General features: G+C 35.9%; 3 protein-coding genes across 8 annotated transcripts; 1 reads left to right on the forward strand and 2 right to left on the reverse strand.

Moving 5' to 3' along the window:
- The first annotated feature begins 652 nt into the window (after positions 1-652).
- On the forward strand, positions 653-2,155 carry LOC108455872 (uncharacterized). Its single transcript, XM_017754441.2, has 2 exons — positions 653-807; positions 1,865-2,155. Exon 2 carries the CDS (start codon positions 1,867-1,869, stop codon positions 2,041-2,043), a length of 177 nt encoding a protein of 58 aa, XP_017609930.1. The 5' UTR covers positions 653-807; positions 1,865-1,866; the 3' UTR covers positions 2,044-2,155.
- Positions 1,962-22,876, reverse strand: LOC108456612 (chromatin structure-remodeling complex protein SYD-like). Of its 6 annotated transcripts, none has more exons than XM_053018929.1 (35): positions 22,708-22,876; positions 22,564-22,620; positions 22,109-22,229; positions 21,958-22,019; positions 20,840-20,955; positions 19,952-20,728; positions 19,192-19,427; positions 14,775-14,941; positions 14,592-14,656; positions 14,172-14,515; positions 13,929-14,064; positions 13,495-13,670; positions 12,729-12,826; positions 12,388-12,573; positions 12,102-12,282; positions 11,836-12,018; positions 11,681-11,724; positions 11,486-11,542; positions 11,266-11,362; positions 11,002-11,174; positions 10,692-10,905; positions 10,392-10,517; positions 10,220-10,309; positions 9,882-9,998; positions 9,690-9,770; positions 9,255-9,362; positions 8,891-9,060; positions 8,182-8,260; positions 8,027-8,101; positions 7,841-7,938; positions 7,626-7,733; positions 7,292-7,349; positions 6,936-7,172; positions 5,609-6,833; positions 3,504-5,526 (listed from the first exon to the last, which is right to left on the reverse strand). In XM_053018929.1, the coding sequence occupies exons 3-35, from the start codon at positions 22,214-22,216 to the stop codon at positions 3,860-3,862; spliced, it is 7,659 nt and encodes a 2,552-aa protein (XP_052874889.1). In that variant the 5' UTR covers positions 22,217-22,229; positions 22,564-22,620; positions 22,708-22,876; the 3' UTR covers positions 3,504-3,859. The 6 variants fall into 6 exon arrangements, with proteins under 6 accessions (XP_017610659.1, XP_052874889.1, XP_052874890.1 ...); XM_053018930.1 differs by having other exon boundaries at positions 14,172-14,503; positions 22,109-22,247; XM_053018928.1 differs by having other exon boundaries at positions 22,109-22,247.
- Positions 22,877-23,956: 1,080 nt separating this feature from the next.
- On the reverse strand, positions 23,957-25,888 carry LOC108454469 (acyl carrier protein 1, chloroplastic-like). Its single transcript, XM_017752940.2, has 4 exons — positions 25,570-25,888; positions 25,153-25,245; positions 24,459-24,581; positions 23,957-24,335 (listed from the first exon to the last, which is right to left on the reverse strand). Exons 1-4 carry the CDS (start codon positions 25,633-25,635, stop codon positions 24,207-24,209), a joined length of 411 nt encoding a protein of 136 aa, XP_017608429.1. The 5' UTR covers positions 25,636-25,888; the 3' UTR covers positions 23,957-24,206.
- Positions 25,889-26,405: the final 517 nt, after the last annotated feature.

Here is a 26,405-nt window from a genome sequence, read left to right on the forward strand (position 1 = left end):
ATGTTATGTTGAGTTTCGACTTTCATTCTTTACTCTAATTTTCAATTTTAGTTTTTTCGGTAAGCAGACCTTTTTAGTCCCTCTTAATTTTTATATTGAGCAAATTGATTCTTATCAATTTAATATTTTTCAATTTAGAAAGTGAGTAATTAAGGATAATTAGCATGAGCTAACATTTTCTATCAATTGTACATGATTTTGATTGATACGATAATAAATTTAACTCTCAAAATTTAGATATTTTATCAATGTGGTCTTAATTTAACAAATTTAGCCTGTAATATTTATGTAAATGTGTAAATGTTTAGACTAAATTTATTAATTATTTTTAAAATCAAGACCAAATTGATAAAATATATAAACATTAAGGTTAAAATTTTATTATACCAATTAAAATTATGTACACACTAATTATTGTCCTTGGTTGCTTAAAAGTGACAGGAATTAGGACCTTCGATTTTTCTAAGTGGGGCTAATTTATTCTATTTCAAAATTGAGAGGAACTGTAAAAATAATTTTACCCTTTTTAAATTTTAACTCTTAATCCAAATAATGATAAAGTACCTTACACTCTCAATAGAATAAGAAAAGGGTAATCCCAAATTCCGAAAAATAGAGTTAAAAGGAAAAATGATTAAATCCACAAAGCAAAATTTGACCTTAATCTTTTCTGCAATGAAGGGTATTTACGTCTTTACATCATTTCAATTTGTCCCCAATGGCCAAAAACCCTGGTGGCTTTCTTCAATTTCATTGCTTTGTCTTCAGCTAATTTCAAGACAAGTGATTCCGCCACATAATTCAAAGGTAAGTTTTCAAATCCTTTTGTTTTGATTTAATGGCTATAATCACTTCTTTATTAATATGTGTGTATTTCTCTATGGTTCATGTGATGGAGTAAAGCACTGAGTTTGCTGAAATTTACAGAGATTTTCCATCTGATTTTAAGTGTAGAAAATGGAATTTGAATTTACGCAAAAAAGAAAAAGTGTTTCCTTTTCCTTGCATTGGGGTTATGGTTCTTTATATTTTACTTGCAATGGGTTTTTAGATATATGTTCTTAATCGTTGCCAAAAAGAACCCAGTTTTTCTTCTGAAATGGCTCCCATCAACGATCAACATAGAAATTTTAGGGTTTTGGGGTGGTTTTGGAACTCGGAATATAATGAAGAAAGGCCCCAAGCACTTTACGGTTTTATTTTTACAAAAGGTGGCTTGTAGGTTTAACTCTTTACATATACATCATGGCGGATACTCGTCGTTTTAGGACTTGGGTGCTAGACTTGTAAATCTACAGGATTAGTGATGGATTACCAATTAAGTGATTAATATTTGTGATTGATTACCGATTAGGGTGATTAATGTCTATGTTACAAGACTCCGGTTTGTTTTTCTTTCAAAAAAGTCGTCATAGCCGAACCTCATAGTTTAGGGAATAGGGTGCTACACTTGTAAACCTACGGAATTGGTGATTGATTACAGTTTGAGTAATCAATATTTGCGATTGATTACACAATTCGGGTTTGCTTTTCTTTCAAAAAAGTTATATGTCATAGCCGAACCTCATAGTTTTCGGACTAGAGTGTTACACTTGTGAACCTACGGAATTGATGATTGATTACCAGTTGGGATGATTAATGTCTGTGTTACTTGACTCGGGTTTGTTTTTCTTTTGAAAAGCATACATGTCATAGCGGAACCTCGTAGTTTTGGGACTAGGGTTACACTTGTAAAACTACAGAATTGATGATTGATTACCAATTGGAGTGATTAATGTCTATGCTACTCAGACTCGGATTTGTTCTCTCTACTGATATGTTCATTCTTTTTCTTTTTTCTTTTTTTTATATCATGTATGTCCAGAAATGGGTGACAAAAAGAAAAAGACTTTCATGTTCATTCGTCTTGTCTCGGCTGCTGGAACCGGTTTCTTCTATGTGAAGAGGAAAAGTGCTAAGAAAGTGGCTGAGAAACTCGAGTTCCGCAAGTACGATCCTCGTGTAAATCGCCATGTTCTTTTCACTGAACAAAAAATGAAATAAAGGTTGAAGCTGGTAGTAGCAGCTATTGAAATCAATGTTACTCCTAGGTTCTGTTTCTCGTTGACAATATCAAATTTTGCAAAAGCTTTGAATAAATTGACGTGTGTTTCTACTTGCATTGTTTCTCCATTATTTACCCTCCCTTTTCAACTCCAAAGAAAACCGAAAACCGAATCAAACCGAAATGTTTGATTCAGTTTTCATATTTCAGTATATGATTTGCAACAGTAGCTGATACATGTTTCTCTCTATTACCACTTTTTTCTATACCATGTATTTATGCTATGTAGCAATCAATACTTGGTTCTTCTCACCATTACAATTTACATGATTGGTAACTGAATTAATTTAATGGTAAACTTTAGAATTAATTTAATGGTAAACTTTAGAAATAGTCACTCAACTATACTTGAGTTCCTGTTTTGGTTACTCAATTTTAATAATTTTAATTTAAACAGTAAAATCTGAATTGTTCTTATTTAATTGATAAACTATATTGGTAGCCATCTAATTATTAGTAAATTAAAAATAATTTAATTTTTAAGTAACATACTTGAATTTAAAATTTAAACTATGTAAACAAAATATTTTCAAAATAGATTAATAAAATTAAACTTTAAAAACAATTTAAAACAAGTTTTCATTAAAATTAAGATCAAATTGATAGAATATGTAAGTATTAAGGACTAAATGTGTTTAATATATCAGTTAAAAAATTTCTGTTATCAATTTAAAATGACCAAAGAACAAATTTAAAGGTTAAAAAATTTATTTGCAAAAAAAACGTATACATAGTTAAGCGACCATTTATATAATTTACCTTTAATTAAATCCTCTATTATTAAAAAAGTAACACAGTTAAATTTACTGTTTAAAAATAGCATAATTAAACAAAAAATTTATTTACAAAACCATAAAACTTTAAAAATAATAACTCCATAAAAAGAGATGATATTTTTAGACATTTACTAATCTATCTAATCTTGTTTTGAAGGACTATCTATATTTAATAATAAAAGGATCAATTTGATTAAATCTCAATAATAAAAGGACCTACTTAGTAAATCAAAATTGTAGAAATTTGGAATTTCAAAGGATTTTATTTTCATATTTCTAAGGCATTAACAATATCCTCCACATCAATTTACTTCTTTTCCCTTATATAAATAAACTAATCATGTGAATGTTGACATATTATAAGTTCCTAATAATTTTCATAATTGAGGATAAAATTTTGATTTTTACTATTAAATGCCATAGTTTGATTAAATAAAACACACATGGCCAATATATCTTTACGACCAAGATATGGTAAACAATCCCCCAACATTGCCACAAATCCATGACAGGAACATGCTTCTACCATAGCAAAGCTTAATAATGACCTGCTTTTTGCCTCAACTGCATTGCAGTCGAGCCCAGCCAGGCGACCATTTATCCGCCATTAATGCAACGCGATCTATCTCATAAGTAAGCTCTTCAACAAAGCCTGTCAAATAAAAAATATATAACGGCCATCATCGAGCCTTGAAAGGCTGCAATCATCAATCAATCTGCATACAGAACCTGAATAAAAGGGTAAAATTTTCGATCCTATAATACTCTGAACAATAAAAATGAGTTCTTGATTAGATAAAAGAACTTCAGAGCTTATAGATCGAGGGAATATGATGAATCAGATTAAGTTGCTTCGGTCATTGGAGACATCAAAACTATCAACCTTAGGCTAGCTATGGAGCTTTGGCAACATGTTCCGGCTGGGGTGAATGAAGTTCTGTTCCTGTGGGGTTTATTTCTTTGCCCTGACTGCCATTTGTCACTCTACGGCGGATTCAAGCTTACTAACATCACGAGTCATTTCCAGAGAGTCTTCTGAAGAGATAGCTGTTTCATTTTCAGAACTATTCTGATTCAACTGATCAGATTCTACCTTAGTAGGAGATGCCGCAGATAATTCTAATTGATTGCTAGAGGGCACAACAATAGGGTCAGTGCCATCTCCCTTAGCCTCCTTGCCACTCTCAGTGATTGTGGTTTCGCAAGAAAGCTGGCTGGAATCTGGAATGTTATCAGGGCCCGTAGCAGCCACTGATTTCTCCTCTGACTTGCTTGCATCTGCTTCTGACCGGGACTGTTCAATACTCTTGTCTTGTGAGATATCAGAAACAGGAACTGCTGTTTCCAAAGGTTGCATAGCTGTCTCGGACGATGATGCTTCTGAGGGCTTAACTTCTTTATCACAAACTTCAACACAATCACTCTTAGCACTTTCACCTGTTCGAGGCAGTTCCGTTGGACTGGGAGACGGGTCTTGAACTCCAGAACCTGTTTGATCACCGCCAGAAGCAGAAGTTCCTTTAGACACATCTTGCTTGCCACCGGCATTCTGAGGGCATGCAATATCAACCTCCCTATTACTCTCTGTAATTAAATTTTCATCTGGAACCTGTCCTGAACTTGCAACATTCTCTGAGCCAGTATGGGTCTTGCGTTCAGCTTTCAAAGAATCAGCCCCCTGAACAGAGGCCTCGACCACAAGAGTTGCATTTTTTTCCGGTTCTTTAGCATCAGCTTCAGTAACAGATAGCTTTTTACTTTCTTCTTTGGGGACATCACAAGCTGGAGCAGCTTTTTCACGAGCTGGTGTGCAGACAGCTGATTTACCATCTAAACTTTTTTCATCTGACACATCCGGTGTCTGGTTCAATAAGGGTGCGGGTGCAGTAGGAGTATTCCTGCCCTCACTCCCAGAAGTTTCACCAGCTTTGGTTTTTGATGAGGTTTCAGAGAAAATTTCCTTCATCACTCGGGCAACATCATTAACATCAGCAGTCTGTATTCGACTATATGCTGGAATTGCACTAGTCACTTTTCTCTTTGAATCATGACCAACAGAAGCACCCGGAGAAAGAACTTCAGGTGCATGTACGGGAGTGACATTTTCCAGTTCATGAGGACCAGAATCTTGATTGCTCTTCCCTGTAATAGCTTTATTGACCAAATATTCCCTTGATTTATTCGAGGGCAGCGAATTTACTTTCAAGTCTTGGCCAGATGAAGCATCAGGAATAGCAGGTCTCCTTCCTCTACGCCTAGGTGCTTCTGTCCTGTTCGTGTTCTTGGGACCTGGCCTTTTGCTTTGAACAGATTCAGCAGGACTAGAAGCAGCAGACTGTGGTGCTGAAGAAACAGAAGCATTAGTTGGAAAAGGCAGAGAGCTCGAAGCAGTCTTTGCACCAGGACTAGGAATGGTTTTATTGCCACCTTCTAAAGGATTTGATGAAGGCAAATTATCTGTCAGAGCACTAGCAACTGAAGATGTTTTCACAGTTGACATTGTTGTATAAGCTTTATGTGCTGCAATCTGGTTCTTTACCAATTCAACTGCGGTCTGACTTGATACAGGTATAACAGGTGAAACTTCTGCAATCACAGAAACCTTGTCACGAGCATCAGCATTTTGAATTTGTCCCACAGCAGGCCCTGCAAAAGTCTCTCATACTGAGTATATAGTACAATATCCATTCGACTATTATTAAAGGATCCATTTCATCCAAATTCTTACCAAGAGTTACGGCATTAGCATTAGGTACTTCCGGTGAGCTCTCTGATCGCTTGCTTTGAGATAAATTGTCATGTTCAGCAGAATGTTGATTATGACCAGTTACTACAGCAGGTGCATTAGTTCCCTGTGCTTGCTCTTGAATAACCTTTGTTGGGGAAGGAGCATCGTATTCTTGATTGCTTCTGATTGGAATGACTTTATTTGGTGATGCAGCTGCAGATTGATCCTGTGCTTGAGTATTCAATTTTGAATCCTGACCAACCAAAACATCCTGAGCGGCAGCTGATATTTGTGCCGGTTTCTTTCCTGTACGCCGAGGTGTCCCTACCCCACTCTGAGCCTTACGGCCTTGGCCTTTACCTTGGACAGGTATTGTAGGGCATGGAGCTGATTGAGCAATTGGAGCACCAGAAGTAGTAAGTGACTGAGAGTTCAAACTAACCCCTGCATCAGAAGGAAGATTGGTTACACTAGTACTATCCATACCAGGAGAAATGGGTAACAGATTGTTGCACTTGGTCATGGGAACATTGGAGACACTGGGAACAATTCCACTTATAGCAACAGCTTGATTATCAGGTGGATCAACTAATTTAATTTGAGATTGCTCATTTGGTTCTGGACCTGGACTAGCTAAACCATCAGCAGCAGGGATGGACGCAGGCTCTTGTTTCTTTGCCCTTCGACGAGGTGCTTGTCCACCACTTTGAGCCTTTTGACCTTGTCCTTTTAATTGCACTGGTGAAGAGAACCCAGGTGGGCTAGATTCAACAGGTGTAATAGAAACAGAAGGTATTCTTGGCTGCAAGTTCGGAGAAACTCCTGAAGTATTAGGAGGATCAGGAGCAGTAGATACTGATGAGCTAGAGCCTGCTGCTTTTTGTAACCCAACATCCACTTTACTCGTCTCAGAAGGTGTTGAAAACACTGGCGTAGGGGGAGATTTCTCTACTGGTACTCTTCTTGGCCTTCCACGTCCCCGTTTAGGTGGTGGTGCAGCATCTTTGTTCTGCTGCAGTGGCTGATGTGCAGGCTCCACCGCAGGTGGTTGTGGTAGTGGAGGAAGTGGAGCTGGAGATTCTGTGTTACTGACTGTCCCCCTTGAAGCATCTTTTGGCATGTTCCTCTCAACAGCTTCTTCATTTGGTTTGGGGGATTCAGGTGAGTCAACTTGACACATTTTTTCAAACTGCTCCTCTGTCCATTGCTCTTCATATGAGCGCACCTAATACAGCAATAATTTAAGATTGACAAAATGCAATTTCACTTGATTAAAGAGGCAACGGCAGCAACAGGCAAAGCCATAAATATTAGAGAGAGAACAAACCTCTCTTTGTCTTTTTCCCCTCCCATATTGCTGCGTATCAAGACTGCCAAGAGATCCACCTTTCCGTTTTGACCCAATATTATTATTAGGCTGTAACTCAGTCTTTGGTGTATCATACAATTTCATTGCTTCATAAAATTCTTTCAAGTCATCATCTGTAACAAGGCGAGGTGGTAATGGTGGTAGAGGCTTAGAGCTATCCATCTCTGATCCACATACCAACTTTTTCCACTTTGCCTGCATGTTTTAAGGGAAAAAAAAGGCATCAAAATAGAAGTAAGCACAACAGGCCAAGCACGTTTATGCTGCACATGAGCAATGGAGAAACTTCCTGTCTAAGAGACTTGGATGCATACCGTCTCTTCTTCCCGCCTTTGTGTATCAACCGACTCAAACACATCAATCTCAGACTCACTGTATCACAGAGACATGTAATATATGTTAATACCAAAATCATGTCATTAACTAAAAGCTCATAATATTACTAGAAAGTAATTGTCATGTTAAATTACAGCACAACTGTAAAGTTGGATCAGTATAAAAATCTCGAAGTATCTAAAAGAAAATGCAGTCATTTCCAACTAGACATAGCCTTGCAGAGAAAGCTGACAGCTCAAAATCTCTTATTTATATAAGGAATCCTTCACCGGTCAATTACAGATAGATAAATAAGATCAAATCTAAGAATACCTGCGAGCCAACAAATCATTTAGAGCATCATCATCCAACACTGGAGCAACTTCCTCTTTCTTACACTCCCGCAGGAGGGACTCTAAATACTCCCTACGGTCTTCAGCACTGTCGATAAAATCACAGAAATTTACTTAAGAGCATGAGTCAAAACACTCTTGAAACTGCTTGTGCTCCATGCAACTAACTATAGCTCAACAAACAACCCAATTTACCTTGTATTATTATCGAAGAATCCGGCAGTGATACTCTGATTAGCAACTCCCAATTTGTGTTCAGCAGAAGCTCTGACTTGTTCTTCAACAGTTTGAACCTTATCAAAGAAAATATAATCAAACACAATTCAAGGTAAAACAAAAAGGTACGCAACAGAAAACACTACTTAATGATTAGGAACATACTGTTTCAAAACGTAAAACAAGTACATCCTTCTTCTGGCCAAGCCTATGAGCTCTTGCTTGTGCTTGCAAGTCAACCTAAGAAGTATCAACCAAAATATATATATTATAACCAATATCATAAGAAACTATCAAGGAAATGTAACATTCTATAAAACCTGTGGGTTCCAGTCAGTGTCAAATATGATCACAGTATCAGCAGCTTGAAGATTGACTCCAACACCACCAGCTCGAATACTGACACCAACATTCAAATGTCAAAACTACAAGACTATTTACTCAGTAGTAAGACATACAAATAATCTAAGTAGCAAATGATTAGGCAAAGAGTCCCAGTCTAATACTACCCTCTTTTAGTATATTAAATTATTTTCAACCTCCCAAAATAAAGAACATTTACTAAGGATGAGTTCCAAGAGTGGGATTTGCAGGGGTAATTTTTTTTTTTTTTAAATGATAAGAACATGCCCAAATTTTGATAAACTTCTATGTTCAAAATGATGCCTAGTGCATGCTAACCATCCAATATTCAAATACCTGATCCCCTTTAATGTCTAAACCCTTACAAAATATAACCCCCTAGGATATAACTAGAACAAAATGTATTATAAGAACATGCCCAAGTTTCGATAAACCTCTAGACTAGAACTTTCCCTCCTTACTCCTCTCCGCTACAACATTCTAATCTCGTCTCAATCCACAAATAACTCTCATTTAAAGAGCCTGCGAAGTTCAGAAGCATACAGCATAGCTGAATTTTTCTTCCCCCACCCACCCACCCCCCTTTTTCTTTTTTGGTGTGGTGCAGTTAAAACTTTATCCATATTACTTAATTTTTGCATGTGAGGACCAAGGAGAAAATTATACCTGAGCAAAAATATGAAAAAGGGGGAATCTTGTTGATTAAACTTATCAATAAGCGCACCACGATCATTCCCAGCTGTATGACCATCCAACCGAAGATAGCGATACTGTTTAAAGGTGAGGTAGTCTTCCATCACATCAAGTAGCCTAGTCATTGTGGAAAAGAAAAGAACCTACAAATTCAAATTAAAGGAATGAATGTTTCATTAATTTATATTTTAAAAAAAACTATAATATTTACAAGCATTCACTAACGAAGGAAGAATGTGAAGGTTCTAGCAAGGAAAATCACAGATGATCATGCTAAAACAGAGTTTTATGCATTCCACCCAGATCTTAGCATAACCACATCAGAAGATTTGCCTACCCGATGGTCAGTTGCCTTCAACTTGGGGAGTATTCGATCCAGCATCTCAAGCTTGCCACAAAGCCTAATGATTGGGGGCAAATAATGTTGTGGTATCAAACTATCAACCTACAAAAGTTTTATCCAAAAGTTAGGTTTGTACCAGTCAAGGCAAAATTTATACCAGCCAACTAAGGATATCCTAGTTTGCTACAAGAAAATAATCAAGTGGACCAATATTATATTTAACTCTTTGAGTATTCCAACTTACCAAGTTTTCATAGGAATTTTTTTTTTTTTTTTTAAGAACTACTGATTTATTCCAGAATTAATTACATAAAGAAGATAAAAGGTTTACAGGATGCTTCAGAAAAGAGACTGTCCTATACTTTCTTATCTTTTATCTCCTAGAATTCTCAAGAAAACTAAACATTAGTAGATAGGAAAAGGACATGCCTCCTCCACGTGAAGGTGGCTGAGGTATGGATGATTGCATATATTACGAAGCTCCATAACAGAGTTGTGCACTGATCGAGCCTGCAAAAGAAGAATGGTCAGAATAAAGAATTGTAAATGTCTAAAACAGTGATATACTGAAGAGTTCATATTTTCACGTCTATAAATAAGAATAGAATGTCATAAGGGAACCTTTGAATTTCCAATTGCACCAAGATTTTCTTCAATCCTCTTCATCAAAAGTTTTTGATAAGCAGAAGCTTCACATCTGACAAGTCTCTCAATCTTCTCAGGAAGCTCATTTTCAACCTACCAAAAGAGATAAGAAGATGCAAGACAATTAGCATACTTGAATTCCGAGGATCTTAGTACCACACAAAACAATGACTTCAAAATATTGAGCCTCTCAATGTTTCATAAGTGCTAAGTCATGCATACATTTATGATGAGACACATAAAAACAAACAAAGACAATCAGTATTTAACTAAGAAAAAGTTATCCTTAATACAATATCCATGTAGATACAAACCTTATGCTTCAGCCTCCGAAGCACAAAAGGTCGGAGAACTTGATGAAGACGATTTATGATCAACAAATTTTCTTCCTCAGATAGTAAGGCCTAGTCAAAATATTTAGCATAAACACGTAAGTTTGATAATAGAGTAAATTACTCCAATAGCTAGAAGGTCGAAGTTAAATACTTCATCAGCAGAATTATCCCCATTGCTCTCAAATGGTTTATTGAACCACTGAGAAAAATCTTCTGATGAATTAAATATATTAGGCAATAAGAAATTGAGTAGTGCCCACAACTCCTCAAGATTGTTCTACATAAAAAGATAAGTAAAAGGTTAGAATTACATTGTATCAACACAATAACTCATAAAGAAGCAGCACGAAATACAGCTGGCTCAGCAACAAGGAAATGACAGCAAGTATTGATTACAAATGTTAAATGAATAGAATATATTAAAAGGCATCCAAAGAATATTATTGGTAACCTGTAATGGTGTTCCAGTCAACAGCAATCTGTGAGAGCTCTGATAGTGCTTTAAGTCTGCATTCAACTTGCAAGAAGCATTTTTTATCCGATGACCTTCATCAATTATAATATAGTGCCAGTGAATTTTGCTTAGCTTTGGTCTATCATGCTTGTTCATCAGATACTCATATGTTGTCAGGAGAACGTTAAATTTCTGATGTACAATCCTCTCCCTGCACCAGAAATGGATAACTAGGCTTACATGTATTTTAAAACAACAAAAAGTATAGGATAGGAAGGGCTCTTATTCCCAGTTTGAATGTCATTACTTGAATAATTTACGCCTCTCCTCTGGGGGCCCAGAGTAAACAATTTTGCGTAGATCAGGTGCCCAGAAATTTATTTCTGACTCCCATCCAGGCAGAACTGAGGATGGAACAACCACTAAAAATGGTCCTCTATCGTTTTTGGTTTCCATTAGGTAACAAATAAGAGAAATAACCTACAAAAGTATATAACATTACAAATGAAAATATTTTACAATAAATTATAAAATAAACTGCAATCAAGAAAAGATATAGAACCATCAATACCTGAACAGTCTTCCCAAGACCCATTTCATCTGCAAGAATTCCATTAAGATGATTATTGTATAGTGAAACCAGCCATCTAAGACCATTCATCTGGTACCTGCACATAAAAAGTACAATTGAAAGAAACTTCAAGCAAGAGAATGAACAAAGCACTCCCCATGCCAGGCCTCCCCAAAATATATATACATGTATATGTTGGCAAAGTGCATATTCTACTCACTCTCTTAATTTTCCACCCTTAAGAAAAGTTGGTTGGTCATTGATGTTTTCTTTTATGCTGCAAAAACAGTTTTAATTGTGAAACTTTCAGCAATTACAAATAATTCAATACTAATTAAGAAAAGAATTAGGAAACAAAACAACCACAAGATGTTTAATTAAAAAAAATACAAGAAAAAATATGAAAAACTGATACCTATGAGCCATCAGGTAGTACTTTTCATTGCTTTCCACATAATGCTGCAGACCAGATTGATGACAAAAAAATTCAACATCTAACAAAGGATGACTGAAAAACTTTTGGATAAAGGAAAGACAGCAACTCCAGAAATGCACAAGTAAAAAACTTGCCTTAGCCTCATCTTCATTCTCAACAGCAGTATCATTCTCAAAAAAACTTGCAGTTCGCATCTCAGCCATATCATTCCCAAAGCGACTTCCCATAGCCTTGGCATCCTGTAACTTGGATCCAAGTTTCTGAAGATATTTCTCAGTTTCTTTCAATAATTGCTTAACACGATCTGATTTAGCATCCTGTAAAACATCAAGAACTATATTCAATACGAATATGAAAGAAAAATTTTTGCACTACTTGAAGCTAGTAAGCCTGAGCTAACCTGAACCATTCGCAAATAACCTTCCACATCATTGATTTTAAGCAAGTTAATCTTCTCACGCTGGATTCTGTCGATCTTCTCACGATGTATACGCTCCTTTCTCTTATGGAACTCCTTCACATATTTATTGAAGCCTTTCCAGCGTTCTCTCCTAATTTTGAACACGTCATCCAGCCTTTCCCTGAGGTTTCAATTTACCAAGCTAGTTAGAAAGGATGTAGATTTATTCAAAGCAACCAACTAAGACAAAGGCTTTAAATGGTAAGAAAAGCAAAGTGGTAAATACTTGTGAACTTCTATCTCACTGAAAAACTCCTTCTGCCTCTCACGAATTCTCTTTTGCCGCTCTTCTTTCATTCTCTGCTCATATTTTTCAAGTTGTTTTATCCTTCTACCATGTCTATGTTTCTTGTATGATTTGAGGCGTTCCATATCATTTGTAATTGGTTTGAAAAAATCATTCAGGAAACCACTGCCAAAATTTAAGAAGAAAATGTGAAATAAAAATTCATAACAAAATCAAGGAAACAGCCAAACCAACTACTTATGGCTACAACTGGCAACAATAAACCAAGATACGAAATACAAAAAATAATAACTTGAGGGGAAATTTTACATATCAATTACCTCCGCAGACGGCGTTGGAGCTCTAATAATTGGAGTTTCTTCAATTCTATAACACTTTTGGTTTTTGCAGATATATCTTCAGATGAGCTCACAGTTTCCTACATGTGAATGCATTAATTACAAAAGCATATGCACATGCAATTCTAAATCCATAATAAAAGCATGCACTACTTTAGATGTTATTATACCATCCAGTGAGCTTCTTACTCAAATTTGCAAGCTTAAGTGCTAAAATCGCCCATTTCTACCCAATAATAAGGCTTTACCAAATTTTAGAGATGAATTCCTTTCAATCTTGATCACAGTCTATGATGCAGAATCACTCCAAATTCTAAAGCTAAACACAAAACCATTCGTTGGCTTTCACAAAAAGAAATTTACTTAAAAAAGAATGAAAATCTCAAACACTTCTCTTAGCAAGAATATAAAGTGCATACAAATTAGAAATGGACGATTGCTTTACTAAAACAATAGAACATTTTGTTTGGTCTTTCCTACTAAAATTTAACTTTCTACTCCAATCTCACTTATTCTACAGAGAAATTTTCGGTTGATTTTACGACCTTTCTTCCACTTTTGTTATTCATACAAAATTTGTGGGTACCAGGGGACACATAAACTTTTCCTTTCAATAAAAGCTCACAAATAATATAGCAAATAACAGTTCTATCCTTAAAAATGTTGCAGGATGGTTTTACAGACAAATAGAGGGAAAAACAAGGTTAAACCAGGTATTAAGAACTTCAGAAGAAAGTTTGTAGCAAACCTTTAACTTGGTGAAACAAGTAATCATTCTCTGCTTGGTTTTGTGCTGTTTTAGAACCCACTGCTGCTCAGCTAATAGCTTCCGTCTTCGCTGATCCATAATCCATTTCTCTGACATAGTGTGCTTTGGAGAAGGCAAAGGCTCAGTTGATACAGATTTATCTTCCTCGTCTTGCTCTGTGTAAAACAGACATCATTTCTTAGCAAATGGTTAATAGAATGAACTTTGTACCCAATTTGAATCCTCTGCACCATAATCACCAGATTCACCACATCCTAAAGGTTGACTTCAATTAATCAAAAAAGCTTTAAAGATTATCATTCTAGTTTCAACTAAGTTGATGAATAAGAAGTTTTAAAGATTATCATTCTAGTTTCAACTAAGTTGATGAATAAGAAGTTAACTTTTAGGAAGATATTGATTCCATAAATTACCAGGACTTTGAAACTGAGAATCAGAATCTTTTCTCTCTAGCACCAAATCATGCTGGACAGCAGCCGCTGGCAAAGATGCCCTGGAAACCTCATTATGACTGCCAATTCCAGACCAGCCCATCATTTCAGGGTTCACCTGCATATTAGCACCATCACAGAAGAAATTAGATCAGGTTTTCTCATTAGCAGATGGCAGTTATCCATGCCACCCACAGGTTTACTAACAGTAAAACCACCCCTTACAGTAGCAGAGTCAGGCTGTCTAGTTAAATATGCCTGTGGCCCCACTGTCTCATAGCTCTGAATTTCAGGCTCTGCCTTCCTTCTAGCTAGAATTTGTTTCCTTTCGTCCACAATTGCTGAAAGATCAAAAGTTGGGCCATTACTCTCCTCCACTTTTAATGTTTCAGCTTCTTTTGACAATGAATCAGCCTCAGGGAATCTTCCAGTAGATGTGAAACCTGGAGGTGCATTATTCATCCTTCCAAATGACATTGCAACTTCAGATATGCTACCTGGCTCATTGGAAGTTTGTGATTTCCCTCCATATTCATTCAATTCTTTGTGAGGGCCATCTGTATTGCCAGCTGATGATTACCAAGTAAATGATATAGACTTCTGAAAATTAAATTTTGCAAAACAAATTTAAATAATTAAAACAACCTTCTTTGGGAAATATGTTTCCAAGCGCAATTTCAAGATGCAGCTTTTTGGGCATCAAACCATTTCTGCACGTAGAGAACACAAGTTATACAGAATAAAGAAAAACAACAGACCATGCAAAGATTCTTACCACCTATACCCCCATTAAAGATGGTAGCATATATTGCAAGAAATTGGTACTACCTGAAAGCTAAAAAAACAAGGCACTGGGCTCTAAGCTGTTTCAATTGTTGTTCCTTGAAGGGCATGCCAGAGGAAGTGGAAGATTGGGAGACAGGAGATTTTCCCATATCTCTTGGAGTTGTGGCTCTAACCATGGTCATCTCAGAGGCCATATTTTGCCTGCCAACCTACAAAAGGTGAATAACATGAACTGCCAGAAAATTCACTGTATAAAATCAATTAAATTCTGTCAGATTACAGTTTACTAATTAAGGAATATTTAAGTGTATCAGATAGGATTCTGTAAATATTTTACTGATTACTATCCCTAACTTTAAGGCTGTTTTTTTTAGACAGCATCCCTAGAGTTAGTCTGTTTCCTAGTATAGAGTTTCCTAAGTTAGGCTTACTATGTGTATAAATATTTATGTAATTTCTTATGAATAAGATGGAATAGAAAAAGCCTGTTCTTAACATGGTATCAGAGCCGTTTTTAGCTCAAATTCTGGGATTTTTTCTTTGTCCGCAACTTCTTCTCATTCCCGATCAACCCTCAAGCCTGTAGAATTTGTTCAAAAGAAACATGGCTGAAACTGTCAAAACCAGCAACACTGGAGAAGGGAATTCTCAAGAATCATCTGTTGAGTTCAGTAAAGAAGAAATTGAGAAGTTGAAGAATCTGCTGGGATCATTGGAAAAATCTCCTTCAATAGGTACTAGTGGTTTGGTTTTTTCAGGTATATCCTCTTCTCAAAATTCTAAAATCTCGGATATACCCACAAAAAGTTCTTGGGTCATTGACTCAGAGCTACTGCACCACGTGACCCACTCTCACAAAAATTTGTTTCATATACACCTTGTCCTAGTAGTAGAAAGATAACAAGAACCGATGGTTCTGTGATCACAATGGCTGGTCAGGTGATATTGTTATAAACAAAACCCTTACTCTTAAGAATGTCCTTCATGTTCCAAAACTATTTACCAATCTTCTATCCATCCAAAGAATTCCCAAAGACTCTAACTGTAGTGTGGTTTTCTATCACAATCGATGTCTTTTTCAGAATGTATACGAGGAGGATGATTGGACGTGCTAAGGAAGTAAATGGCCTATACTATCTTGAGGAATCCAAAGGAGAAGTTAGTGCTCAATTCCTCACCATTATCTTTCATATCCGAATCTATTAAAACCAATAAAACCAAATTTGGCTTCATCACCTCCGCCTTGGTCATCCATCGTTTAGAGTCCTTAAAATTATGTTTCCTTCATTGTTCAAAGGATTAACTGTTGAAAAATTCCATTGTGATGCTGTGAACTTGCAAAACATAAACGCACCTCTTTTCCTAAGCAATAAAAGAACATCCGCTCCTTTTACTCTTATTCATAGTGATGTTTGGGGACCATCCACTATTTCAAATATTTCGGGCTCGTGGTTTGTATCCTTTATTGATGATTGTACCCGTGTGTCTTGGATATTTCTTTTAAAACAGAAATCTGATGTAAGGTCTGTCTTTTCAACCTTTACAACATGATCAAAACACAATTTGGAGCTGAAATAAAAGGTTTAGGTCGACAATGCCAAGGACTATTTCAATCAGTTTCTCTCACCATATTTCCAAGAAAGAGGCATTATACATGAGTCATCTTGTGTTAGCACACCCCAACAAAATGGTGTTGCCGAAAGAAAAAATGGTCATATTTTAGCTATTACAAGAGCCCTCTTGTTCCAAAAAAATGTCCCTAAACAATACTGGGGGGAGGTTGTTCTAACTGCTACTCATATGATAAATAGATTGCCTACAAAAGCCCTTGAATCTCAAAGTCCTATGCAAGTTCTAGCAAAATTCTTTCCTGATTTTAGTACTTCAAGTAGCCTTCCTCCCAAAATATTTGGTTGTGTTGCCTTTGTACATGTACATTCTCAAAATAGAGGAAAATTTGATCCACGAGCTATCAAGTGTGTCTTTCTCGGTTATTCTTCCACTCAAAAGGGGTACAAATGCTATCATCCAGCCACAAAAAAATTTTATGTATCAGCGGATGTTACTTTTGCAGAACAAGAGAATTTCTTTACTCGTCCTTATCTTCAGGGGGAGATCTTATTCACAGAAGATAAGGACAGAGAATTCTTTCTTCTTGACATTCCAGCTACTGTCCAGCAACCAAACACTCACATTCCAACTCCCGTCCAGCAACCAAACACTCACATTCCAGCTCCTGTCCAGCAACCTGAAACAGAGCCTAATACACCCAAATCACAAAGAGGGATTCAGGACACTACTCGTCCTTTACTGGTTTACTCAAGGAAGAAGGCACCGGTGCAAGTTCAATCATCTTCTCCTCCTATACAACCTGAGGTAATTGCTGAACCTACTACCGAAACTACTGAAAATTTAGATGAATTTCCCATTGCTATTAGAAAAGGGATTAGAGCCTGTACAAAACATCCCTTGTACTTATTTCTGTCTTACAAAAATTTGTCCCATAACCACAAAGCCTTTCTTACTAGCCTAAATTCTATCTCCATTCCCAAAACAGTATCCGAGGCATTAGAAGATGAGAATTGGAAAAATGCCATGAAGGTTGAAATGGAAGCTCTTGAAAAAAATAAGACATGGGACTTGGTGAAATTACCGAGAGGAAAGAAACCAGTGGGATGTCGCTGGGTGTACACAGTGAAGTATAAATCAGATGGTTCTTTGGAGAGGTACAAAGCAAGATTGGTTGCTAAAGGGTACACTCAAATGTATGGAGTAGACTACCTTGAGACATTTGCCCCTGTTGCAAAGATGAACACTGTGAGAGTGTTGTTGTCACTAGCTGCCAACCGAGGCTGGAAATTACAGCAATTTGACATAAAAAACACCTTTTTACATGGTGATCTTGAGGAGGAAGTCTATATGGATGTTCCACCAGGATTCGGTCCAAATACAGGACAGGTAGTTTGCAGACTAAAAAAGGCTTTGTACGGACTAAAACAGTCCCCAAGGGCTTGGTTTGGAATATTTACCAAAGTAATGCTCAAGTTGGGGTATAAACAGAGTTAAGAAGATCACACTCTGTTTGTAAAACACTCATCTTCAGGGGGAGTGACTGCTTTATTAGTCTATGTAGATGACATTATAGTGACTGGTGATGACCTAGAAGGAATGGAGAATTTAAAGAAATGCCTAGTAAAAGAATTTGAAGTCAAAGAACTCGGAAAGTTACAATATTTCCTTGGTATTGAAGTGGCAAACTCTCGGGAAGGAATCTTCATATCCCAGCAAAAATACATAGTTGATTTGTTGACAGAGACAGGCAAGTTGGGATGTAAATCAGCAGACACACCCATAGAGGTGAATCACGGACTTGGAGATGCACTAGAAGATGCAGCAGTTGATAAAAGTTCATATCAAAGACTTGTGGGGAAGCTCATTTACTTGTCTCATACCAGACCGGATATTGCCTATGCAGTCGGTGTTGTAAGTCAGTTTATGCAAAACCCCAAAGAATCACATCTTAGCGCTGTGTATCAAATTCTACAGTACTTAAAGGGCACGCCAGGTAAAGGAATCCTATTTAAAAAGGGGGAGAATTTAACCCTTGAAGCCTATACTGATGCAGATTATGCAGGGTCTATGGTTGATAGAAGATCAACCTCGGGCTATTGCACTTTCCTAGGAGGCAATCTTGTGACTTGGAGGAGTAAAAAACAGAATGTTGTGGCTAGATCTAGTGCAGAAGCTGAATTTAGGGCGATGGCTCTTGGAATTTGTGAGCTATTATGGCTAAAAATTATTTTGGAAGATTTGAAGATCAAGTGGGAAGGTCCAATGAAGTAGTATTGTGATAATAAGTCTGCTATCAATATTGCACATAATCCAGTTCAACATGACCGTACGAAGCACGTTGAGGTTGACAGACATTTTATAAAGGAAAAACTGGACAGTGGCTTAATTTGCACTCCATTTGTGTCCACTGATGGTCAACTAGCAGACATACTTACCAAAGGGTTGTCTGGAAAGTTGTTTCAGAAACTAGTAAGCAAGCTGAGAATGGATGATATCCACTTCCCAGCTTGAGGGGGAGTGTCAGATTACAGTTTACTAATTAAGGAATATTTAAGTGTATCAGATAGGATTCTGTAAATATTTTACTGATTACTATCCCTAACTTTAAGGCTGTTTTTTTTAGACAGCATCCCTAGAGTTAGTCTGTTTCCTAGTATAGAGTTTCCTAAGTTAGGCTTACTATGTGTATAAATATTTATGTAATTTCTTATGAATAAGATGGAATAGAAAAAACCTGTTCTTAACAAATTCAAAGCAACATATTAAAAAGTAGTCCAAGTCTAATTAGCACCTTTGGATAAAAAATAGCATATTTGAGCTACGGTGACTTTAAAAAATAAAAAATAAAAAGAAGTGCATGAAAAGGAGGAAAAGCCATAGTGACTACCTGAGCTGTCTTATTTGCTTCTGCCAACATATTTGAACTTCCTCCATCATGTTCCAAGACTTTTCCAGCAGAAAGTGTTGTGGACAACCCATCAGGACTTGCTACAGAACCTTTGGATAATCCATGCTTCTGACACTCAGAGCCACTAAATTGGCCTGGGCCTGAGGACGGTAGCTCACCTGCAGGATATGAATTAGATGTGGCAGGCAATAGTCCTTGAACCTTCCCAAAAGCACCTGAAAGTTGAACGATACCAATAACTTGATAATTATTTTATCTGACCAAGGAGATACTTTGGAAATTCAGGAAATCCAGACTCCATTTTAAGAACTGTTCAACCTCAAGTAAAATTGTCATTCAACTTCTGTTTATAGATTGTTATCAACAAGAAAAATAATTGTTCTCAAATATATTTACTCTGTGAAAAGGGCAGGGGAGGTTTAAATTTAATTGGCCAGGCCAAAATAAATACAAAAACAGTCAAGACCAAGATGGGTCCAGTTTATATTTAAACTACAACTAAACTTTACCAGAACAAGAAAAATAGAGTGAAGGAGCAAAAAATACATGATCTCGTCAAGAGACAAGATACATGATCTCGTCAAGAGACAAGTTCTCTAACTCAGACAATCTAAAGCTAAGGTTTCTTTCTCCTTTGTCACCCAGCTAAAATTGAACTATTTCAAACACAAGTGTGGGAGACAGATATGAGTATTAAAATATCTAACAAATAGAAATTATTTCCCTTTTATCAGCTCACCTGGTACAAATGATGCATGCATTGACTGATGAGACGAAATTTCAGCTGTCATGTTGCCAGAAACAACATTTGGAGAAAACCTGTGAAGTTGAGATCTATCAAAGGCTAACCCAGCCTTGTTTTGGTTCCATAAACCACCCCCGGAGGGAAAGTTTTCATGTGCACCAAGTAGTCCCTCTTGCTGCAGCCCAGGTGCATTTTGACTGGAAGAATCTTCCACTTCTTCAGGATACTTTGAACTAGGAGCATGTGACATCAAATTGCTAGTTGAATCCACTAGATTTTCTGTAACATTCTGACCATCCTGTCTTCCCCTAAGCACTGATCTGATATTACCAGGTAAAGATGGAAAATGCTCCATTTGGACGCTACTTTGGACCATGTTGTAGTTACTAGGGCCAGATGGTTCAGCCTTATTCATCTTCCCTTTCCTTGGATCAATCGGAGCATTACAAGAATCAAGTTGCTGGGAAGTGTCAAATTTTGGTTCCATTGGATCACCCCTCTTTCGCTTAGATGCAGCCTTTTTATTATCATTTTGACTCATTTGTTTGTCTTGGGATTGCGAGTTAGCAGACCGAGTGTCCAAACTAGATGGACTTTCATGATCAAAAGACTGACTACTCCTATGAGTTCCAGCTCCTTGATAGTAGTCATGTCCGGCAATGCTTGGACCAACAGGCTGCCTGCCGGATGAGAATGGATCAAATTTAGGCATCTCAATTTGGGCCAATCCTGCTTTAGAGTCCTTTGGAACTAAAACACCCTGGGAAGATCCTGGACAGAAGAGTCTCATTTGTAAATGATTAGCTCAGTATGCCACTTAACAAGGACACATTTGCAAAATGTTTTTTCAAGCTAACTGAAGTTTGATTAACAGCAATTTACCAGAATATTGTCCAGATGTAGCATCTAATGTTTGCGGTCCAGCTGTTGGAGGAAGCCGTGATGACTTCAAATCCTCAAGATCAAGACCATGTTGATTGATAACAGTCTCCATTGCCCTTCAATAAAGAAAAAAACATCAGAGAAAGGGTGCACATGCTGGAATAGGAAGTTAAAAGCTCCACTGCAACCATGCCAATATTGAAAAGAACAAAAGAAAGTTAACATAAAAGTTGAAACAGTAAGTTCAACACTCCATTGCAACCATGCCAATACTAAAAAGGACAAACAAAAGTTAACACAACAGTTCGATCAGCCAAAGAACAAATGCAAGATGAAGATATATGAAATCATGTACAGGTTTTTTTTAATAAACATAAAATTAAGTACACTGAACAAAGGAGGATACATCAAGTTGTAATTTGAATTTTAGGTGACTGTATTTTTATTGCAGCTCAGACCACTTTGATTCAAGCTGTGAAATTTAATCATATGTAACCCTGAAGTAAAATATAAAAAGTTAAAAAGCAATTATCATATATACGAACAAAGCTAAATGTTAACCCAAATTTCTAATTTAATTCAAGCATGTCTTGGTTGCTACAATACATAGATCTATCCAGAAGGAGAAAAGTAAGAACAGCTTCATTTGGCGAAAAAGAGGGCAGACCAAAGTAAAAGTTTTAACTGAGACAGAGAGACATTTAGCTTATCCAACCATATGCATGGTGGGGTAATTGATGCCCTGATAACAGCAGAGGGCACACTCTTCATTAAAGGTGTCTCAAGATTTGCATGACTACCCAAATAAAGACCAAATAGTTCCACCGGTCATTTCAATATCTACAAAATAATATAAAGCACTTGCATCCCTTTAAAGCAAAATAAAGAAACTAAAACTTCAAGTGCCAATTGATAAGCAAAGTAAACAGCACACTCTATCAAAATTATTTATTAGATCCACCATTATCTTAATTAACTCAATTTGCTAATTTGCTATCTCCATATAGATGAAAATAACTTGGATACATTCTCTCCCCAAGCTACAAAAATCCAATGGTCTTTTAACAAGAATTCTTAATAAAGCCCATCAAATGACAGATAAGTCAAAAATACTTCACCTTGATATTACTTGAAACGGCATTGAATGCTCCTTTCCACTAGCTTTCATATGTTGCAATATCTAAAACAAAATCCATATAAATGGTATTAAACTTAAGAGCTAACTAGTACACAATAAGACAGCTCAATTGACCAAAAACCTATGCATACCACATGAAGTTTAGTTGCTAGCTTCACTGGCTCATCTTTAGAATCTTGAATGAGTTTGTGCAGAAACTTTGCGGCCTCCAACTCAACATGATGCGAAGAAGACGCCATCTCCTCCTACTAACTATAAAATTAACAGCCACTAAGCAAGTAAAATTTTATTAGTCCCAAGCCATCAGATTTAATCCCTACATTTCACACCAAACTTGTAATTTCCGATTCCTTAGACACTTAAGACTTACAGATTTTCAATTCCATGTATATGATAGTAATTAAACTGAAAATTCAATAAAATAAAACAACAAAACACTAAATAAAATAAAACAGAGACTTAAATTTTCCTAATCCTTTTCTTTTCTATGGCCACCTAAAACGTCCTAGCACAGTAACCGCATTTTTATGGAAGAAAATCTATAATTAAGCTGAAAACCACTAAATTAAGATCCAAAACTACTTACACCACACTGTAATGCGACTTGCTTAGCAATTTGTTTGTTTCTCGAGAAACGATCGTTCTTTTTTCCTCGAAAATGTTATTATATCAATGACGAGAAAACCCTACCCGAAGAAAATTCGATCAAATAAAAGGCCCAAAAACAAACCTAGTCGGAGATCGAAGAGTTCTTAGGTAAGCTACATAGAGTGATTCGAACTTGAAAACCTCTTCATTAATGGGAATGGAGCTCTCTGATTTTGCAGGAAACAAAAGGAAGCCGAAGAGAGTAAATAAAAATGGTCGTAAAACACACGTACAAGTTTTACGTGCGTGCCGAGTTTCTTTGGGGAAATTTCTTATTTTCTCCCTTTGTTTTGGTTAATATGCTATTTAATACCTGAATTTGGCTTCAATGTTCAATTTGGTACCTGAGTTTTTTTTTTCTCAATTTGGTGCTGAATTTTGGCTTCAATATTTACTTTGGTACATGAGTTTTTTCAACTTGGTACTTGAGCGTTTTTACTCAATTAAGTCCTTTTTTTTATCAGAACACACTTATCAAACCACGTTATGTTGTTTAATCTAGGTACTAAATTGAACATTAAAGTAAACTCAGGTACTAAATTAAAAAAAACTCAAGTACCAAATTAAACATTGAAGAAAAAGTCAGGTACCAAATGGTATATTACCCTTTTTGTTTTTGTGAACCAAGATAATGGGAATTTAGATTTTTAATTCTGAATTTTACCATTTACTTTATGAAAATGGAAAAGTTAACCTCTCTATTATAATTTGTCAAAATTCGATCCTCTGGTAAACACATGAATTAAGCGGTTGATTTTTGCTAAACTATGATATATACATTGCTGCAGTGCTGATTTTTGCTTATTACTAGTCTATAAATTGCTAATGTATAGAATTTAAAGTCAGCAATTTAAATGATATGGTTTAAAAGTATCAATTGGACTCCAGTTCACAATTTTAGTAAAAAGGAATTAACTTCTCACTTCCCAAATTTCATAAATCAGACGGGAGAATTTTATAATTAAACTTTAATTTAAAAATCCATAAATTTATAACCTTATTTTGGTGAGATCTAGTAGAATCTTTTTAAGTTTATAACCTTATTTTAGGGAGATCTTGTAGAATCTTTCGGATTCTGTTTGTCTAAAACTTATTAAATAAATTATCAAATTAATGTTTTTATTCTTTTATTTCAATCCGTTGAATTAAAAAAGAAATCCATGTTATAACGATAATGAGATCTTTTCGATTTTCATAAAATTGAAAAATCCTTAAATAAGGATTTTAACTCTTAGAATATTCTATCAAATAAGTCGAAATAGCATGGAAATGCTAAATAAAACCAAATATGAGCTATAGAAATGCTAAATAAATGATTATACAAACCTAACTAAATTAAATCCGAGATTTCATAGAACAAATGGCTCAAGACAACATGGAAATGAGACACTTTTGAGTTTTCTACCCTTAAAACTGTAACCACAATGAGAAACAGCCAAACTTCATGTTGGTTTACATGTTCCATAAGCAACAAAAACAAAACTAACATTAAAACAACATAGGAGTAGCCAAAAAGAAAAAAACAGGGGATATATTTTTTAAGGACTCGTTGCCGGACAGCCAGCCGTTTTCAATGGTGTTTTAAGCATCTTTCTTCTCCACGAGCTTCTCAATCAGATCCGCTGCATCTTGAACGGTGACAATGCTTTGGGCACTTTCTTCTTCCACACTGATTCCGAACTCCTCCTCGAGTCCCATCACAATCTCGACCTGAATCACAAGAACAAGTATCATTGGATTTTAGTGTTTTTTGAGTTTATTAATGTAATATATCCACTCATTCCAGCAAAATATCAAAACGTAATAGATCCTATAGGGTAGATATTTGGTTACCGTGTCAAGAGAATCAGCTCCGAGTGCAGCAAACTTAGATTCTCCGGTAACAGAAGAATCTTCGGGTAGTGCTAGTTGCTTCCTCACTATGCTACAAACTTTGTCCACCGTCTCGGGTTTGGCCTGAAGATATTAACATCCAAAGAGCCAGTTAAGCATATTGATACAGAGAAATGCATGTAAAGGCTTCATCATATGGACTATGTTACCCGAACTCGAAATTGAATGTTAAATACAAGCATGCTCAAAGTTTAAGTTTCCACACATTTTTACACAACTAGACTTACATGTATCCAACTATATAAAGAAAGCAAATATCGGATACAGATATTTCAAAGAAATCGAAAAATCCGATTTAACATAATATATTTTCCTAAAAACAACTTCGGCTAGGCCCAAACAGTTGCAGTTAAAGGTCCTTTCACCGGTACAGTTACACATTTATGATCTTGTTTTCGTATAAAAGGATTCCAATGATCGGCTAATCGGCACCGCATTAGCCATTTAGCGATGCGGATCCGGTTGTTAATTAGTCAGGCATTGTACCACTAAATGACTATATTTTCGGATGCGGTAACATACCATTCTCGGTATGTACCGGATATGGGTGTGTTTAAATATATCATTTCGGTATTACCCTAACTACACATATTGGTATATGCCGGCACCGGTTTAGGCTCGAATCGATACGTACCGCACAAGAAACCCGGAGGCGCATAGGTCCCGGTCGGATTCTAAGAGATGGGAGACTAAGTAGGTTGACATTAGAGATCCCATGATGAGGTACCTGCAGAAAAATAGAATTGAATAAAATCAGTGAAAAATTCGAAGTCGAGCTCGATCGTGTTTCACTTTTAGAATTTAAATGTGATTCAAAATAAAAATCCAACTGCTTGAACTCGATTATTTGTACTTAAATTCAATAACTGATTAGTGATTAAAAAGATCATCTTTCAGCTAAATATTCAAATCTCAGCATCAAATCTAAAACATCCCTAACAGAAGAAAAAAAATCAATGTATAACCAAAACCCAACTTAAAAAAACCAAAAAAAAGAAAAGCACAATAATCAGATAAAAAAACACCAAAAAGTAAAGGGAAAAAGGAAGACCTGGTTGTGCTTGAAAGAAGTTGAAAGAGGGGAGAAATTGAGTGAAAATCCAGTTGAAGAAGCCATTGGGATCGGGTTTTTTTTTGTTCGATATGAGAGAAGAGAGCGGAGATCACGATGGAAGAGGGAGGGGGTGTTTTGAAGTGTTTTTCTTTGGAATGCTTTAAAGAATGAGTTGTTTTTATAGATGCCTCTGGTGGTGGTTTTTTTGCCTTGTGAGGGTATTGGAATTTGGTTGAGATTTGTTTTGGCAATTAATTTCCCTCTTGCATTTCATAGTTTGTATCGAAAAGCAACACTGTTCTTACTTGCCTTCTCCATCAGGCAAACTTTTTTTAATAATATAATATAATATAATGAAAACATTTTGGGTAAACTACATCAAACGTCACTAAGCTATTAGCAATTTTATAATTAAGTCACTAAACTTTAAAAATTACAAAATAATCATTAAATTATTCTAAAATTTTATTTAAGTTACTAAACTGTTCAAAAATTTCTATTGGAGTTATGGATGGTTAACTATTTGACAATTGACATGATGGATTGGTGTCAATCAATGAGTAGAAAATTATAACTTAGATCTAAATTGATCTATCGATTAATATTAGATATCGAGAAGAAAATTGTTTAAATTTTATTTCACAGCTTTATGATGTTTAAAGTTATTTCTTAAAAATTGGAATTGTAGAAGGTCGTACAACAACGATTTTAATAACTTAATAACTTAAATAGAAACTTTTAAATAATTTAATAATCATTTTGTAATTTTTAAAATTTAAAATTAAAACTTGAATTTATGAATAATTCCATGACCTATGTAATTTATCCTTAAT

This window comes from Gossypium arboreum, chromosome 9 (genome assembly GCF_025698485.1).
Source record: "Gossypium arboreum isolate Shixiya-1 chromosome 9, ASM2569848v2, whole genome shotgun sequence".
NCBI lineage: Eukaryota > Viridiplantae > Streptophyta > Magnoliopsida > Malvales > Malvaceae > Gossypium > Gossypium arboreum.